Source organism: Acomys russatus, chromosome 2 (assembly GCF_903995435.1).
Source record: "Acomys russatus chromosome 2, mAcoRus1.1, whole genome shotgun sequence".
In the NCBI taxonomy this organism is placed as follows: Eukaryota; Metazoa; Chordata; class Mammalia; order Rodentia; family Muridae; genus Acomys; species Acomys russatus.
Genome location: NC_067138.1, coordinates 58,182,205 through 58,200,864, shown reverse-complemented (window position 1 = coordinate 58,200,864; position 18,660 = coordinate 58,182,205). Strand labels below are relative to the sequence as shown.

The following is an 18,660-nucleotide window of genomic DNA, read 5'->3' as shown; positions in this document are numbered from 1 at the left end:
CACTAAACAAATCTATGTGTACGGCAACTGGTTCTCTAAAAGTAATATTTTCTTGCTTGTTTTGTTTTTCAATACACAGTTACTCTGTGCAGCCCTGGCTGTCCTGAAACTCACTCTGTAGACCAGTCTCTTGAACTCAGAGAGGGGCTTTCTGAGTGTTGGGACTAAAGGTGTGTGCTACCACTGTGCAGGTAAAAGTAATCTTTAATAATGGTTTAGCATTCCCATTTTGTAGTCAACAATAGAAAATGCAACTAACAAAGTGGTAGCCTACAGCACAGGAGGATATCTACTCGATCTTTATCCATCCAGGCTACATCTTTAGAAGCACTGACTCTTTTTCTTTGCTATGTTTTTTGCTATTTGCTAACTGGAACCGGAAATGAGGTGAGTTCTCCATAAGGCTCTATAAAATCTCACTTAAGTATTTCAAGTTCAAACAACAATTACCATTTTCTTTACCATATTACAACTATAGACGCCTATATAAATGTCACAAAGAAATTACAGGGTGGCAGAATCCCAGAGTCTAACTACAGAACTTCATTAGCTTGCTAAAACTAAGAGGATGGCTGCTTTCTTCTGTGCCTGGCAGGCCTGGTCTCTCTCCTGAGCTACGATGGGTGTGCTTCCTACTTCAGTCAACATGAGCTCTGAGAAATGGACCAGTTAAATGTGAACAGTAGGGTCTACCCTGAGTACTGGAACTAGCGCTTCAGAATGGAGAATCTAACATTTGCTCCCGTAGTGGCAATTCATCCCCTGAAGGCACAAACAGGATTTTTACTAGTCTGGTGCCATGTACACACACACACACACAGACACACACACAGACACACACACACACACACACACACAGCAGAAGTTACTTACAGCTTTGGCATGTGAGCAGTATTCACTCTTCCATTTAATTCTGACAGCACTAATATAAGTTTTCCCCATTTTATATTCCTTTGCTACTAAAATAAGAACCCAGGACTTGAAGAAAGTAGCAAATTTCCATTTAACTCATAACCTTAAACTTTAAATTACTGACTGGCTCTACCAGGACCATTTGCTGTTATTTTATGTGTATGGGTGTTTTGTCTATATGTGCTTGTGCACCACATGCACTGCTGCTTGAAAAGGTCAGAAGTGGGCATCAGATCCCCTGATCTGGAGTCACAGATAGTTGTGAGTCACCACACGGCTGCTGGAAATTGAGCCTGGATCCTCTGGAAGAGTACCAACACTTTTTAACTGCTAAGCTATCTTTCTAGCCCTCCCAGAACCTTTTAAAAAAGTATTAAATAGTATCACTAAACATCATACACAATTAATTTACACATACACATCATAAATAAGGTAAGATATCATGAAATGAAAACATGTTAAGTGCACTTGATTTCTTCCCATTAAAGGCTATTGACTGGATTGCCTTGAGATATAGGTACCCCATACAAGAAATGAGATGTCCACTCTGAGGACAAGGTAGGGAAAACTCCAGGGACATGCCCTTTGAGATTCTAGAGTGTCTTTTGCAGAGGCTACCCTCTCAGGCCTAGCAGATCTCACGCAGAGTCTCCTGGATACCCATAATTCTGTAATTGTGGACAGGTCACTTTCTGTCTCTACCTTCAACAAGCCAGGCTCGTTGGTATCTATGAATACTTGCAGTTCTAAGTTTGTAGGTAGTCTAGAAGCTTGTCTTTTAGCATCTTGGAGAGAAGACAGGAGGGTGTTAATACAACAACTTACCTGTAGTTGGGAGTTCTATTTTATTGCAGTGGTCCTGATTGCAGCAATATGTAACAGCCCCAGTTTTAGAAGATGGTGCACAAACAAATGGCCTGTCTCGAGGAATTAGGTCGATTTCAGCTATGCACATACTGTTGTGTATAACTTTGTCTGTGGTCTCAGTGACTGAGACAAAACAAAGACCATCCGTCTCACAGGTAAAATTGTCTTTTGTACAGAGGTGGCAAAAACACTGTAATGCTGGAAAAGAGAACAAAATTTTATTAGGGAAGAGTCCTAAGGTTAAGTTTAAAAGCTCCACATTTACATTATTCATTATTAATATATTTTGGTCTATTATAATTTATGCACTGCTCAAATGACAACTTTATTACTCTTAGAATGTCCAAGAATCATATGTACATGAAATCCAAGGTAGTTTAGTGAAATTTCAACCTAGGCTTCCCCTTCCCTGCAAAATTGTTTCCTAGAAAAAAATTACACAAAATTTCATCTAGATAAGGCAAACATTTGCCCTCCCATTTGAAACAGTTACACTTGTTCCTAGCACTAAATTATACAATCATATATATATCCTCTCAAGTGACTGGGGAGCAATGTGTGAAAATACTGCCATAAACTCACTATAGGCTGGAAACACCATTTCAGTAGATTCATGATAGTGAAGTAATAAAAACAGATTTACTTTGAGCCACAGGACTTCTAGTCACTCTTGTGTAAGCCCTAAAATATGTATCTTCCGGCTAGTATAGAGCAGATTATTCTAGCAACAATTTATATATTCTAACCACATGGGCACCCTAGCCACATGCCACTGTACCTACTCCATCTTTGTGGTTCAACTCTAGGAATGACCTCTTTATGGAAGGATCTGTTGTCACCAACATCTTCCCACAGACACACCCATATCCTCTAATGGGGTTAAATGCTTCCCCAAAGTATACACAGCTTACTAGAAATGCAAATTTTATTATTTCCTCCCCTAAGAAAATATAAGTTGAGTCCAGAGACCCACATCCATCCTGATAATCCACCATACAGTCCTATGCCTGACAGCAGCATTCAAAACTGCTTGCTGAATGAACAACACAACAGCACAGGTGATCCATCAATTACTCACAGACAAGGGAAAGCCCAGTTAGGGAGAATGCCAACAATGCTGAGACCTAGAAGGTTCATTAAATATAGAAAAGGGATAGCGAGGCAGACAGCAGGCCAGAAGAAAGCTATCTTCCTCAATGGCTAGTGTGCTGTGGAGGGAAGTTTACTTAGCAGGCCTGAGTTAAACACCCAGCATATTCCCAAGAATAGCAAGTCTTCAGATTTGTCCTTGACTGGATATGAGTGCTGAGCCTCTGGGACATGCTCTCTGATAAGAATGTTTCTGTATGTGTAAAGCTTTGGGTCACACAGTACCAATTTGACCAGATAGATTTCCTAACAATGTGATTCACAGAAAAGACCTATTTTTGTTTGTTGGGATGGAGGCTGTTAGGTCCTTACTTAGCTCAGCTGTAATACATACTCTACGCCTATGGACTGTGATAGTTAATCTAGACCATCAACTAGACTGGGCTGAGCACTGCCTACGAGACTTGTAAAGCATAGCTCTTAGGGAATTTCCAGGGAGGTTTTGGGTGGAGGTGGGGGGGACATGCCCTGAATGAGGGTGATACCACCCTAGACGCTGAAGACCTGGATAGAGTAAAATGAGAAAAGAGGGGGAGAGGAGAGAGAAGGAGAGAATTCCCTTCTCTAAGTGGAGGTGTAAGGTGGTTTCTTTAGATTTAGGGACGTGGCCTAAGTAAGCATAGTTTATTATCTGGAGCATCTTGCTTGAGATAACTGTAGGAAGGAAAATACTCTCTGCAATATCACCTGTGCTTCTGACTTATTTCACTTCCCACATCCTTGTCATTTTGTTTGTTTGTTTATTTATTTGTTTATTTTGTCTTTCTATCTTGTTCCACTACCAAATCATCATACCTGAGGCTGTAGTACTCAATGACACTTTTTGTTCTTACTTCCAACAATAACTGGTTTAGAAAAACATTTAGTAAAGACTTCAATAATAGCATAAGCCAAGCCCTATCTTCCAGTAAACAAAACATCTCATTAAAAATGGTATTTGAGGAATGCTTGCTAGCAAGTGTTTTGGTTAGGTATGAGACCTCATTATCCTCAACTTACCAACAAGCCCTGAGGTCATTAATACTATCATGAACATTACTGATGAGAGCAGCCACTTGCAGCATTAATTATCACTGCAGTTAGAACAGTGAAACAGATATAGAGAGTCAGACCTAAGGCCATTTTATTTCTACAATGAAACAGAAACATCAATTGTCATGCCAAATAATTATATAAATTTGCATTTTGTTATTTGTGGCTGTCTTTGTATTTAATTTACAGATTTAATCTATAATCATAAATGAGCCTCAAACATTACATTTTATATATATTAGTTTCATGTTTACAATTTAAGGAATAGCATGAAAAATACATTTTGCACTTTTCCTTTCAAAGAGGTCAGTATATGATGAAAATTTTAAAACAGCCAATGCTGAAGGCAAGGGCTTCTCTTTTGAGGAAAATTTAAAATTCCATTTTCTAGTTTAAGTCAGATCATTGAATACAGGATTGCTATTATATGATGTACTGATTGGTTTTGTCTGTCAACTTGACACAAGCTCAAGTCAGCACAGAGAAAGGAGCCTCAGTTGAGGAAATGGCCCCATGAGATCCAGCTATAGGGCATTTGGGGGAGGGCCCAACCCACTGTGGGTGGTGCCATCACTGTGCTGGTAGTCATGGTTCTATAAGAAGGCAGGCTGAGCAAGCCATGAGGAGCAAGCCAGTAAGCAGCCATCCCTCCATGGCCTCTCCATCAGCTCCTGCCTCCAGGTTCCAACCCTGCTTGAGTTCCTATCCTGACTTCCACCAATGAGGGACCATGACCTGGAAGTGTAAGCCAAATAAATAAACCCTTTCCTCCCCAGCTTGCTTTTTGGTTATGGTGTTCCGTTGCAGTAACAGAAACCTTGACTAAGACATATGACATAGTAAAATAGTTTATGAAAAATTACAACCAAGATTCTCATGAACATATATCTTAATTTTCATTTCTTACAAGTTGAACTCTACAAGCTAAGAGTGGTAGTGCACACTTGTTATTCTAGTGCTTAGGAGGCAGTGGCAAGAGGATCCCAAATCCCAAAACAACCTGAGCTACATGTAGCTATGTATGCATAGCAAGATTGCTTCAAAAATATGAGTATGTATATGTATGTATGTATGTATGTATGTATGTATGTATGTATGTTTATATGTATTAAGGACTAGGGATATAGTAAAGCAATTGCCTAGCATGTGCAAGGTCTTATGTTCTTTACCCAGCACCTTACATCTCCCTAAAATTATAAATGACTTTATTATTAGATATTAATTTTATTTTTTTTCTTCAAGTGTATGTGTAAGTGCCTTGTGAGTATATGGCATGTGTATCTGGGTGCCCAGAAAGGCCAGAAGGGGTGTTATAGATTGTTATGCTGGGAACAGAACTTAGGTCCTCTAGAGAAATAGCATGTGTTCTTAACCACTGAGCCATCTCTCCAGCCTCTACCTCTTTCCTCTTTTATTAAGTAGGTCTTTGGGATGGCAACTCCCAAAAGTTGTCCTTTGACCTCTACTCACACACAGTGATGATGCACATGTACTCATACCCACATATACCCCTACACACAAATAAAGCCACTGACAAAATGGCTCAGTGGCTAAAGGCATTTCCCACGAACCCTGGGGACCTGTGTTTGACCCTCAGAACCCACATGGTAGAAGGAGAAAATGGGCTCTTTAGTTGCCATCTGACTTACACACGTGTCACATTACACGCACTATACCCCAAATAAAATGTAACTAAACTATTTTTAATTAAACTAGGTCTTAGTTTCAACTTTTAAGTATTTTAAGTTAGTATACAAAGCATTCTGTTGTATTACAGTTCTCCCCATGTCCTCTCCTCATGACCTTCCCCTTTGCAAACAATCTCTTTTTATGCCATATGTATTCCATTACCTTCTTCTCACTTAAGATCCTTCGCATCCTCACAGTACCTGTTCTAGATCCATCACACACACACTCAACTCCAGGTCTCACATGAGAGAAAACAGTATCTGTCATTCTGTTTCTGGCTTATTGCATTAACATGACTTACCATTCTATTCATTTTCCTATATGGATACCGCTGAACAGAATTTCACTGTACACATGGACTGTTTTTGTGCATTCGTCTGCTGATAGACATCTAAAGGGGGGGGGGGGATTTAACATACTCTGGCTATTATGAACAGTGCAGCCACAAGCATGAATGTGCAAGTATCTCTGTTGTCCTGGCTACTTTTATGTCAACGTGACACAAGCTGAAGTCAAGGGAAGAGAGAACCTCAACGGAGAAAATGCCTTCCTAAGATCAGTGATTGATGTGGGAAGGCTCGACCCATTGTGGGTGGGGCCACCCACAGGTTGGTGGTTCTGTCTTAAGAAAGCAGGCTGAGCAAGCCATGTGGAACAAGTCAATAAGCAGCACTCCTCCGCGGCCTCTGCGTTGGCTCCTGCCTCCAGATTCTTTCCCTGACTTCCTGGAAAAATGAATAGTGATGTGAAAACATAAAACTCTTTCCTCCCCATTTTATCACAGCAATAGTAACCCTAAGACAAAGACTGGTACCAGGAGTGGGGTCCAGAGGAACAGAAGCCTAAGGACGACTAGTTTAAGCATCTGGAATAGGCTTTCCAATTTGCCAACACAGCTACTGAGGCTTTCCTGGGAGCTCAGAGAGTACTGAAAGCTCTATTTTACAAACAGCAACAACAACAAAACTATTTTCAAGCCTAGGGAGACAAAAGCATTTGGTGACTCTATATATAAAACTTTCGACAAATTGTGGAAAAATTATGATGCTGAATAGTTGATCCTGGGATCTCTTGATTTAACTGACAAAAGAAAACAATGAACACGATAGAATTAACCAACTTCTAGCATCACAGAATACAGAGTAAGACGACAATGGACTCTGATTTAAAAAAAAAAAAAAAAAAAATCAACCTGTTACAGGTTGCTTTCTATAGTTTTGGCTGCTTGCTCTGTACTTCCTGTTTTTTCAGGAAATATTTATCCTTCTCAGGTCTCTGATGGGGTTAAAGACTAGATAGTTGTAGTCTTACAGTTTTCCTTATTCAGATTAAAGACATAAAAGCTTAAATTGTTTAGGATCTAAGACAATGTTTTAGGGTCTATAATGATTTTTCCAGTTGATAAATGCAAGTTATGACAAGTGAGTGATTTAGGTTCAGAACTTTGGACTCAATAGGATAGGACAGATAGTGGGATACTTTCTCCAAGGTTGCCAAATACAAATGGACTGGACATTGCGTATGTAAAATTCTTACCTGATAGTTCTCATAATTGTTCTTATTACGTATAGTTTATTAATGTTAGAGAAAAGGCTGCCTTTTTGGTGTAAAGGGGGAAATAGTGAGCATTTTGGTGTCTTAAAAAATCCAGTTATGTTATGTAAACATGTTTTTGTTTTAATCCCAGGTGTCGGGCTGCTTCAGACTGTCCACAGCAGCTAACTACTACTGCCTCATACACTAGATAGTTTATGTTTGGAATTCTGGGGACTCCTGAGAGTATAAATATGAGAGCCCCAAGAGGGGGGGGTGTTCCTGCTCAGCTGTTCCACCTGCTGGTTCCTGCTGATGTTGCTGGTTTGTCAAGTAGTCGTGAGAAAAGAGCCAAAAAGAAGAAATAGGAGATATCCTGACAAGACAGAAGATTGGACTTGCCCCAAGGAACTCAACACCCCTTATTAGCAGGAAGTAGTCTAAAAACGACTCTTGAGATTCCATCTTACACCCATCAGAATGACTAAGATCAAAAACTCAAGTGACAGCACATGCTAGAAATGATGTGGAGAAATGGGAACACTCCTCCATTGCTGGTGGGAATGAAGACTTGTACAACCACTTTGGAATCAATCTGGCTGTTTCTCAGGAAAGTGGAAATAGTTCTACTTCAAGATCCAGCCATGCCACTCCTCGGCATATACCTGAAAGATGCTCTATCACACAACAAGGACATTTGCTCAACTATGTTCATAGCAGCTTTATTCATAATTGCCAGATTCTGGAAACAACCTAGATGTCCCTCTCAATCGAGGAACAGATAAAGAAACTGTGGCACATTTACACAATGGAATACCATTCAGCTTTTAAAAACAAGGATATCTTGAAATTTGCAGTCAAATGGATAGAACTAGAAACAACCATCCTGAGTGAGGTAGCCCAGATCCAGAAAGACATGCATGATATATACTCACTTATAAGTGGGTATTAGCCCCACATAGATGTCCTCTGAGAGACTCCACCCAGTGGGGGATCAGGACAGATACTAGGACTCACAGCCAGACTCTGGGTGAAGGATGCAAGTTGTATGGAAGAGTTGGGGGATGGAAGGACGAGATGGGGGTAGAGGCTATCAAGGCAAGGAGGGGGAGAGAGGCGGCAGATCTGGACCCAGAGGGGCTTGCACAAACTGATGCACCAACCAAGGACAATGCAAGCAGAAAACCTAGACACCGCCCCCCTCCATCAGATTTAGTAGATGGACAGCTCTTTCTCCACATGAAGAAGGGGGCGGATAGTGGGGGACTGCTTCTGACGTGAATTCTGGTGCCCACAATTTGATCACTGCCTCTTGCTGGAGAGGCCCTGTGGGAACACAGAGGAAGGGGATGCAGGCTATCCAGATGAGACATGATAGGCTGTGGTCAGACGGTGGGGAAGTAGGACCCCACCTGTCAGAGGTCTAGAGGCAGGGGAATAGGGCAGAAGATGGAGGAACAGGAAGCTAAGAGCAAGGGGATTACAATTGGGATGTACTGTGAATATATTATAGTTTAAAAAAAAAAAAAAAAGAATCTCAATGGCCCCTCTCTCTCACTAACCTTGTCTCTCCTGCCTGGTGCTGTGTTGGAAGGGCTCAGGGTGGAGAAGGGAGATAGTTATAAGAACCCAAATAAAATAGCTCAAAAAGGACGCCTACCTAAGATAAAAAATTCAAGCGACACCACATGCTGGCCAGGATGTGGAGAGAGAGGAACACTCTTTCATTGCTGGTGGGAATGCAAACTTGTACAACCACTTTGGAAATCTATCTGGCGCAATCTCAGAAAACTGGGAATAAGGCTTCCTCAAGACCCAGCTATTCCACTCCTTGGAATATACCCAGAAGATGCTCCAGCCCACAACAAGAACATTTGCTCAACCATGTTCATAGCAGCCTTATTCATAATAGCCAGATTATGGAAACAGCCTAAGTGTCCCTCAGTAGAAGAATGGATAAAGAAACTGTGGTACATTTACACTATGGAATACTACTCAGCTATTAAAAACAAGGAATTCCTGAAATGTGTGGACAAATGGATTAAACTAGAAATCATCATAATGAGTGAGCTAACCCAGAAGCATGGTGCTAAGTATAGCAACAAGTAACAAACACATATGCATTTAAATAGTTCCCTAGAATGGATAAGACATTAAACACAATTAAAACCCATAGTTCCAAGTAAAATAACCAAAGTATTTCAACACTTTGAAGTAGAAAAGAAAGGAACAAAAGTTTCACAAGGTATGCAAATCAGAACTTGGAGAATATGTATAATGTATTATGTGAGTAAAGATGAGAACGGTACACTGATGGGGTTTTCCTTGGTGGCAAGATTTCATCTTTAATTGTTAGAATACTAAATTCTCTAAGATAATAAAATTCAAATAATGGTTCAAGACTAACCACAATGATTTAATTTAACAACAAAATGAACATAATCTTTTTCCCAACTTAGCTTATCTCAATGAGATTGAGTTAGACACTGTAGGGCAAACACATTTTTAAAAACAATTAAATAAACATAGAGATATATATGGTTTTAAAAATACATTTAGAGCAACTCCATTTATTGATACAAAATAATACCTTTTCAAAATGTGCTTAAAATTATACTGAAGAATCCTAGACTTCTACAACGATATAGAACACACACACACACACACACACACACACCCCTCTAGGACACAAAGGTAAGATAGGATATTCCAACTTGAGTCCCCCAAAATGACTGTGCCACTGACAATATTATGAATGACAACTCAGGCTGGACTGAGACTGGGTAAACCGAAGAACTGCTAGAAGATGTACAAAAATCAGAATTCCTCAGCAACTTGTGAAGCAGGTTTCTGTTTGTCAGGAAGAGCCATTACTTCCCTTATGTGGCCCCCATGGCCTACATCATCTGGCAATGAGCATCCAGTTCCCTATGAACACATAGGAAAGTCCCTAGGGTTGCTCCCATGCTCTTCAAACATCCCTACAACTCTTACTTTCAGGCCCACAGAGAGATGCCCATAAAAGCTTTGAATTCCACACCCCCACCGCCCTGAATAAACCTTTCTCTCTACCCATAGAGTGGTCCAGTTCATTGTTTTCATTGCACCCTTGCTTACAAGGATGACCACAGATAGTACTTGCACTAATTGCTTTCCTGCAACTCAGTCTTAAATTTTTTATGGGTATTAAAATGTCTGTACATAGATTTCACTTAAATTCCACACTAAATGAAAATACTACTTTCACAGAAAAAAAACAAGACAAAAAACAACAACAAGATACTCAGCCTGGTACTAGGAATTACTACCAGTGATGTTTTCAAATATTCCAAAATCAGTCAGATTTTTCAAGGTTTACAGACCTTGATATGATGAGAAAGACTATCAGTTACCAAATACCTAACATGTCAAATGCAGTTGTAGAGAAAGTTTAACCCATCAACATGGCTAATTGGGCAAGGGACCACATCCAAAGGCCTAGTTCTATATGATCTGGCTGGAATACAGGCATGCCCTTAGCATCTTCTGACTCCCAAGGACTGGGATTAAAGCACTCACCATCACACCTAACTTTTGGGTTGTTCTTGAAGGCCCTCAATCTTCTAGCTAGTCAGGGAACAAGCCAACTATATGGCCTAAGTTCTTTGTGAATATATTTTGGGTCTGAGTCATTATTCTGGGAGCTTGGAGCCGGGAGGAAAAACATGTGCCCTATTACAGTTTTTCCATTAAGACTTTTATTTTCTTCAAGACTCCACAAAATTAGCTAACATAGTATTAGCAGGTAACAGAGAAAGGGGCACTAAGAATAGGGTATCCAATGACAAGAGGAGACAACAGAAGAGAGTAATACAAAGGCTTTCTTTTAAGTTCAAAATGAGATAAATTATAGAAGTACCAGAGAGAAATGTACTTAACAGGTTTGGGTAATCTGACAATTGCTCTCAAAGAAATGAACAGTATTATTAAATGACTACGTACTAGTAAGTGTCATTTGAACATAAACTCTCAAAGGACCAAAAATTAAAGTAGGAACAGAAAGTTACCCCGGCCATGCAGACACCTTTCTAGCAGTGGCATACATCTCACACACACACACACACACACACACACACACACACACACACACACACACACACACACCACCCGATTACAATAATAATAAATAAATAAAGTTAAAGAAGAAATAACATCAGCTTCCAAGGGAAGGACTGGGTACCTAGAGGATAACTAGGTACCACACATACATTTTGAAAGATGTGAGAACTTCCAGAAAGATGAGTGTATTATTCCTCCCTGAGGACACTGGAAAAAAATAGTTAAGATGCTTTGCTATGTTCCATCCTTTCTCTCTACACTTCCTTCACAACTCTACATCCCCACATTCATTCTAGGTAGCAGTTACTTCAAGCCAATTTCAAAATTTTGTTCATGCTGGGAAATAATCTGCACACACACACACAGCATTTGAAAAGCTATCTTTTAATCAATTTATTCTAAGGAAATGAGAACAAAAATGTAAATACATAAATGCCCATCAGTAGTTGACTGAAAAACCTGTGCAAATGACAGTGCAATGAGAACCTTAACTATGACACAATCAGATACAGAAAACTGATTTTACCAGTATGTTTAAAGACAGGAAATGATGATGTTATTAACTGCAGGAAGTAAAGCTCCATGAGGCATAGTTACAGTTCTGCCAAGTTCTTCTTGGTTCTGTTCTACACTCCCAAGTCTGGGTGGTGTACTTAAAGCAGCATTGCACTACACCCTAAGAAGAAACAAGAAACTTCTGACAGTGAATAATGAAACAGTATCTAATTTCTTATTTTCCCCTAAACACTTTACTTGGCAGATTTCAATTTGATTAGTTGGTATTATAATAACATAATCATTGAGCATACAGAATTCAGAAACAAGAGACTTACACTGAACTGAATTCCAACTCTACCAGACAACTACAATGTAAATCTGAAAAAGTCACTCATTTATTTGAGCCTAAATTTCTTGATTTATGCTCTGTAACAGTACTAATTACAGAAGATCTGAGAGTTAAATGTAGATATGGGGGTTAAATATCAGCACAGCACCCAGAGCACTTAATAATCCAAATTTATTATGCACTCATTCAACAAATATTTCTTTAGACCATCCACATGCTGCTATCCATTTTAGAAGCTATACAAATAATCAGAGCTAATCTTTAGACAGCTCTAGGAGTCAATACCGACACAGAGCACAACATAAACTATAGGCACAAAAACAGTGGGCATTCACAAAAGCTATTATTTCTCCATTTGTGGAATTTTTTTTAGTAACATTTGAACCAGGCTGACAAAAGAATGTTACTGTAGAAGCACAGAAAGTATCAACAGGAAATACATCTTCAGTACAACTTTCCTATGCAACACTCCTGACTAGCTAAGTTCATATCAAAACTTGTTAGCCATGAAATGATGCTAGTCCATTATTTGACAGGTGATGAAACAGGAAAGTCCTAAGTGCTACACCAATAAATTTGTATTTATTTTGGAGAAGAAAAAAAAAAGAATGAAAAGAATGAGAAAACCTATGGCGTTCTCACTGCAGTAGAATAAGATGAAGGATTCAATGTTTTTTCTCTGGAAAGCAAGCTTACTGTAGGGGACAGTGTACCTTGGCTGTGTAGGATGTGGTAGATTGTCCTGGACTAAGAGCCTGAGGTATGAGATATAACTGAGGTAGAAGTAATGACCCCCCTCCAGAGATGCCTTTAACTGAGGGTACAGGAAATGACACCTGGGCCAGAAAACAGCTAAGGACCTATGAGGCCCATTGCTGAAGAAATGAGCTAGTACTGTCATGTGCTTAGTAGCTTTCCCCCTAGAGAACAGCATGTGTAACCCACTCAGCAAGAAAAACCACCCTTCAGAGGATGTGGAGGGTAAGACTCTTTGCCATTTAGTTCACCACATGGAGAACAAAACACACCACTGGTGAATATCATGCAAGATGCAGCAAGAGTATGGAAAAGTAAAAGCTCTCCAGAAAAAATGATGTCCACACTAAACTTAAAGAAGTTAATGAGAGGAAAACCACCATGTGGTTGCTGGGAATTGAACTCAGGACCTCTGGAAGAGCAGTCTATGCTCTTAACCTCTGAGCCATCTCTCCTGGACCCATTATGCCCTCCTTATAGGAGTTATTTCACCATGATGGTGGCTCATAACCATCTATAATGTGATCTGATACACTCTTCTGGTCTGCAGATGTATATGCAGACCAAGCACTGTATACATAATAAATAAAGAAATCTTTTAAAAAATTAAAAAATAAAATTTATCAAATATCTTCCTTAATGACGGTTAACAAAAAAACTATTCAGTAGTTTATTATCAAATCTATTTTTTCCTGCATTTCTATTTTCTTTGTATTTACCAAAATGGTCTTCAACCTTCTTGCCTTCAAATTTTCCTTTGGGCATTACTTTAACAGAACTACCAGTTTTGATATGTAGGGTACATATTCATTTCTAGACGTCTGTAACTAAATTTTCCTTAACCAAAAGGATTATTAAAATATATATAATTTCCCAGAAAATATATTTCCTTTTTATTTATTTGTTGTTGTTAATTTCTAATCTGAGTGTTCTTTGTGGACATATGGTAAGCTTTCCAAAAAATCCAGAAATATTCTGAAAACATGCTATTTATGATTAAAAAACTAGAATTCATTACATCCTTATTTTGTAATTTGAATCTTGCTTTTACTCATCTATAGTGGTTTTATAAAAGTCTTCTTATAGTTTAACAGTTTTAGTCATATATATATATATTTCACTAGCAACATAAAGATTAATAACACACCTTAGGGAATGGTATCTCTTAGCGCAAAACCTCTTAAGCCTCTGCTGCTTGACTGTTGACTTGTCTGGCACTAATATTATAGCTACCTTTTCTTGTTACTAGATCGACTTTTTTTCTTGGGGTGCAGGAAGCAGGTAGACTTACAGTCTACCTACAATTTAACAAAAATGTCAAAACAATATAATAACGTAACCTTTCAGATTTACTAAGTACTCATGGGCTTAATATTCGCCCTGTATCTTCTTCCTCTTCCTCTCTCTTGCCGTCTCTGTCCGTCTCTCTCTGGGGCATCCCTCCCCCTCTCCTAATCTCCCATTCTTCTATAATAAACTTCTACATATAAAAAATTAGCCCTGCAATTAGATTTTTAAAGCTACTTATGAACAGTTTATGGTGTTAAGTAATTCTCCAAGACTTTTAATATAAAAAAAAAAACAGCACTTCCTGCATCCCCTGCTCTACTGAAACAAATTCATTCTACCCTCGATTGATTCTCTCTGTATTTTAGCTTTATTTAACTCTCATTTATTTGCAGAGTGAGAAATTTATTAAACCTAGCAAAAATAGACGGTAGGCACAATTGGAAAGCTGTCTTCTCTCAAATGAAATGTTCATCTCCCTCGGCAAACAGAGTGTGAAGCAAGCAGCTACAGTCCCTCCTACAGGAAGAGCATACCTGAATTAAACCATGCAAGTTGATTTCTTAAGCCAGCAAAAGTAAATCTTCTGTAACAACTCTGCAACATGTCTATACTATTTCAAGCACTGAATCATGGACCCTCTTGGGGTGAAGAAGCAACCACCTCACAGAAACTGAACTCTTTTTGGGGAGCACACTTGCCCCTTAGCCCTAAACAATGTGTACAGGAAAGTCTGTGATGAGAGTAAGTTGTCAGACCCAGAAACTTACGTGTCAAGACACTTGGCAGTAGGAATGAGATGGGCTTCCAACTGGCGCTAACCAGTGGTTACTGCAGAAAGCCTGCAGTGTTGAGAGAAACATAAAGACCTGCTAGGGCAGAGGAATGAAAGCCTTGATACGGCTTGCAGAGGTGACGATACAGCACAGAGGACTCTTCTTACAGAATTATGACAGTTACATACGAGTCAACAATTACTAAGCTGTAGCTTTGCTTTAGGATAGATATATCATAGGTGATTACAGCCATCTCTTCTGTGGGACTTGTTTTCCCAGTTCCAGGGACTGCAAGCTAAATTAGCTTAGGGAGACTATTTCCTCAGGGCACACTACCTAATTCTGACATTTCTGCCTGATGCCTACTCCCTCCTTACCAACCTCCTTTCTTCTTCCCATTTCCCATCATAAAATAAAGGCAAGCTGGATGTGACTCAATCTCAGCACTCAAGAGGCAAAGTCAGGTGGATCTCTGTTAATTTAAGGCCTGATTGGTCTACTAATGAGTTCCAGACTGACTGGAGCTAAAAAAAAAAAAAAAAAAGAAAAAAGAAAAAGAAAAAGAAAAGAAAGAAAGAAAAAGTAGAGCAATTGCAATGCATCAATAAAATGGGTAAATTTTCCGACTGTGGGGGAAAAAAAGAAAAAGAAAGAGAAAAAAGAAAAAGAAAAAGTTAAATGATAGATTGGGAGACACAATTGAATGTGAGAGCAAAATAGAGAAGATAGGGACAAGAATGAAGTCAACAAAAACAAAATCCACCAAGGGAAGCAAAATAATAGAAGGGGGTGGGAGGAACAAGTATTTGTTCATAAGAAAGTAATCCATAAGCCAGGCCTAGTGGCTTTAGGTTCCAGCTACTTGATAGGTGGAGACAGTAGGAGAACAAGTTCAAAGCCAGGCTGGGCAATTGAGTAAGACCCTGTCTTTACAAACAAACAGGTTAGGGGGCTAGGAGGCGAGATATCTCAGCTGAGAACAGATGAAGCTCAGTGGTCGAGCACCTGCCTATAATGAGTGAGGCCCTAGGTTCAATTCACAATACAGAGAGAATAAAGAAATACATCACACTGTGCTGTCTTTAGTTATTTGTCAGTACCAGGACCTGCTTTGCAAAGCTGTGTGCAACTTGCAATCAGAGTATCTTTCCAAACTGGCCCCTGGTTTGTAATTTTTTTTCCAAATATAAAATTAGATAAAATAACCAAAACTACTTTAACTTGTTTATTTTGGTAAAAATAATTACATATAATTACTGTTGAAGGAAATCTACAATAGATCATCTTGATGTTTTATTTAAATCTGTTGCACACTGAATAACAAAATTAAGATGTCAGTCTCTCAATTGGAGAATACTCAAATCAACAGCCATGTGCTAAACAAAGAGACTCAATTAGAGCACATTACAGTTCAATTTGGAAATGAATAAATCAACCCCCCAAAAAATACATACATGTATGCACACACACACAAATGAGAAGCCACAGTTGGCACCCTTTTGTCTCTGTACTCTGGGTATTCCTGGCTATTCTCCATGTTTAGTGCTCTCAACTATGTCCGTAAGTCCTAGCTTCTAGTAGAAAAGCTTTTCATTTTGTCACAGGATCTATTTGAATTTCAATGCATATTTAAGGATCTTATATTGTGGAAATGTAACAGGATGCCCGCACAAGGTGTCCTAGAACTATAAATACACACTATTATGCAACCAACGAGGTCCACACCTAAGAAATCTAGATGGGACAGTTATCCTGAAGCAAGTAATCGAAAATAAGGTTAGTTTTAGGTTTGTCCTATTTGTGAAATCAAGGAAATTCTGAGAGGACCTAAAGTAGTCCACAACTACAATAAATAGAGTAGACAGATAATAGATGGACAGATGATATGATAGACAGACAGACAGATAATAGATGGACAGATGATATGATAGACAGACAGACAGATAATAGATGGACAGATGATATGATAGACAGACAGAGAGATAATAGATGGACAGATGATATGATAGACAGATAATAGATGGACAGAGGATATAATAGAAAGATGGTAGCTGTAGATAGATAGATAGATAGATAGATAGAAAAATTTAAGAGGGAAAGATATCTTTATAAGTTATGAAGAATAACAAACACAAATCATTCATTTCCCAGGGTGCTTACATAAAGGTGGATTAACAGGGAACATACTCTGGGTACATGTGATCTTTTGCTAAAGTAACCACTTTTAATGCCCACCACCCAGAAATAACTTTTCAAACTGGAAACCCAAAGCAAGAACACTTCCACTGTTAGAAGAAGACTATGTCTGGTTCTGTTCATCTTTGCTGACCATTCTTTGACGGACAAAGGCCAATTTAAGAACATTAGGAAAACGTCTTTATAAGCTTGCTCAAATAGTTTCGTGCTGTTCTCTATCCATTATCCTCTAGCCTCTAGCAAAGCTTAATTCAGATGGCCCAGCTTTACATCAGCTGTTCCACTGGTACTAGGGATTCATTTGTCCATGCCTGGATCAGAGCCTTACATAAGGAAAGACAGTGGCAGCAGGTAGTAAACTGAACCCAGGAAATGTGTCGAAGAGTGAGCCTCAGAACAAGGAATCAGAAATGCCAAGTCCAGCACTAACTTTATCCCTTGGAGATTCACTGAGTACTGCGATCCTGCTGCTTGGGGTGGGGTGGGTAGTTGTCCATGAATTCTTAGTAATAGGCAATGAGATCGTCAGCTTCCTCATTTGCCCTTGCTGCTAAAAAATTGAGAGCTAAGCGTCATGCTCAGATGCAAAGCCTTCCTCAGCTACAGTGTGGACAACAATCTTGTGTGTGCTTCCTCCTTTCAGGTACTAACTAGTCCCTATCTTTCCCAGTCGTTACTGCTGGTCTCATTTTTATTTCAAGATAAATACCTTTTTGAAAAATGGCTAGAGTACAGGGCAACTATTAAGTAAAATAATCTTGTACAATAAAGAAGTTACAAGAAGATAGAGCTCAAAAAAGATGTGTGTGTGTGTGTAGGTTTGTGTATGTATGTCTGTATGTGGGTACCTGCATGTGAGTACAGGTGCCTGGGAGGCCAGAAGAGGGGGTGAGATCCCCTAAAACTAGAGTTCAGATGGTTGTGAGCCACTTGATATGGGTGGTAGGAACCAAACTCTGGTCCTCTGGAAATGTAGCAAGCACTCTTAGCTGCTAAGCCATCTTTCTAGCCTCATGAAGATAATGCTCAACCTGAAACTGTGACCCCTAGTGGGACTTAGCTTGCACATAAGCTGAAAACAGTAAGCAAGGAAGCTTGGGTTACACCTAAACATACAGAATTCTCCAGGAGAAACAGCTTAAACATAATCAAGTCCAACCTTCCTCTGCCTGCATATTTGCAGAGACAGGTATTTTGTGACAGTTACTATTAAGACAGTTCTTCCTTATCTTGAGCTGAAATTTGCTTCAGTGTATCAAACAATTCTGCTTCTCCACTTACTTAAATATGTAGTAATCCCCATTTATTGAACAGCTACTATGTCAGGCTTGTTACGATACTGCTGTATACTATCTTCACAACGGCCAGCCAGCCAGCATTTAACCTATGAAAGTGTTCCCCAGTGAAACACCCATTAGAAGATAAGTACAGGCAAGTACGCCAGGTGTTGTCTATCTACTCTCCACTCACCTCCCCATGCCCCCACCAGGGTTTCTCTGTGTAGACTTGGGTGTCCTG

The 18,660-nt window shown here is 39.3% G+C and overlaps 1 protein-coding gene across 1 annotated transcript in view; it reads right to left on the bottom strand.

The window, feature by feature from the left end:
* Tgfbr1 (transforming growth factor beta receptor 1) overlaps positions 1–18,660 on the bottom strand; it is a 51,619-nt gene that overhangs the window by 22,492 nt on the left and 10,467 nt on the right. Inside the window, exon 2 of the mRNA XM_051161878.1 lies at positions 1,738–1,977. Coding sequence (XP_051017835.1) covers positions 1,738–1,977 — 240 coding nt within the window. The remainder of the gene's footprint in view (positions 1–1,737; positions 1,978–18,660) is intronic.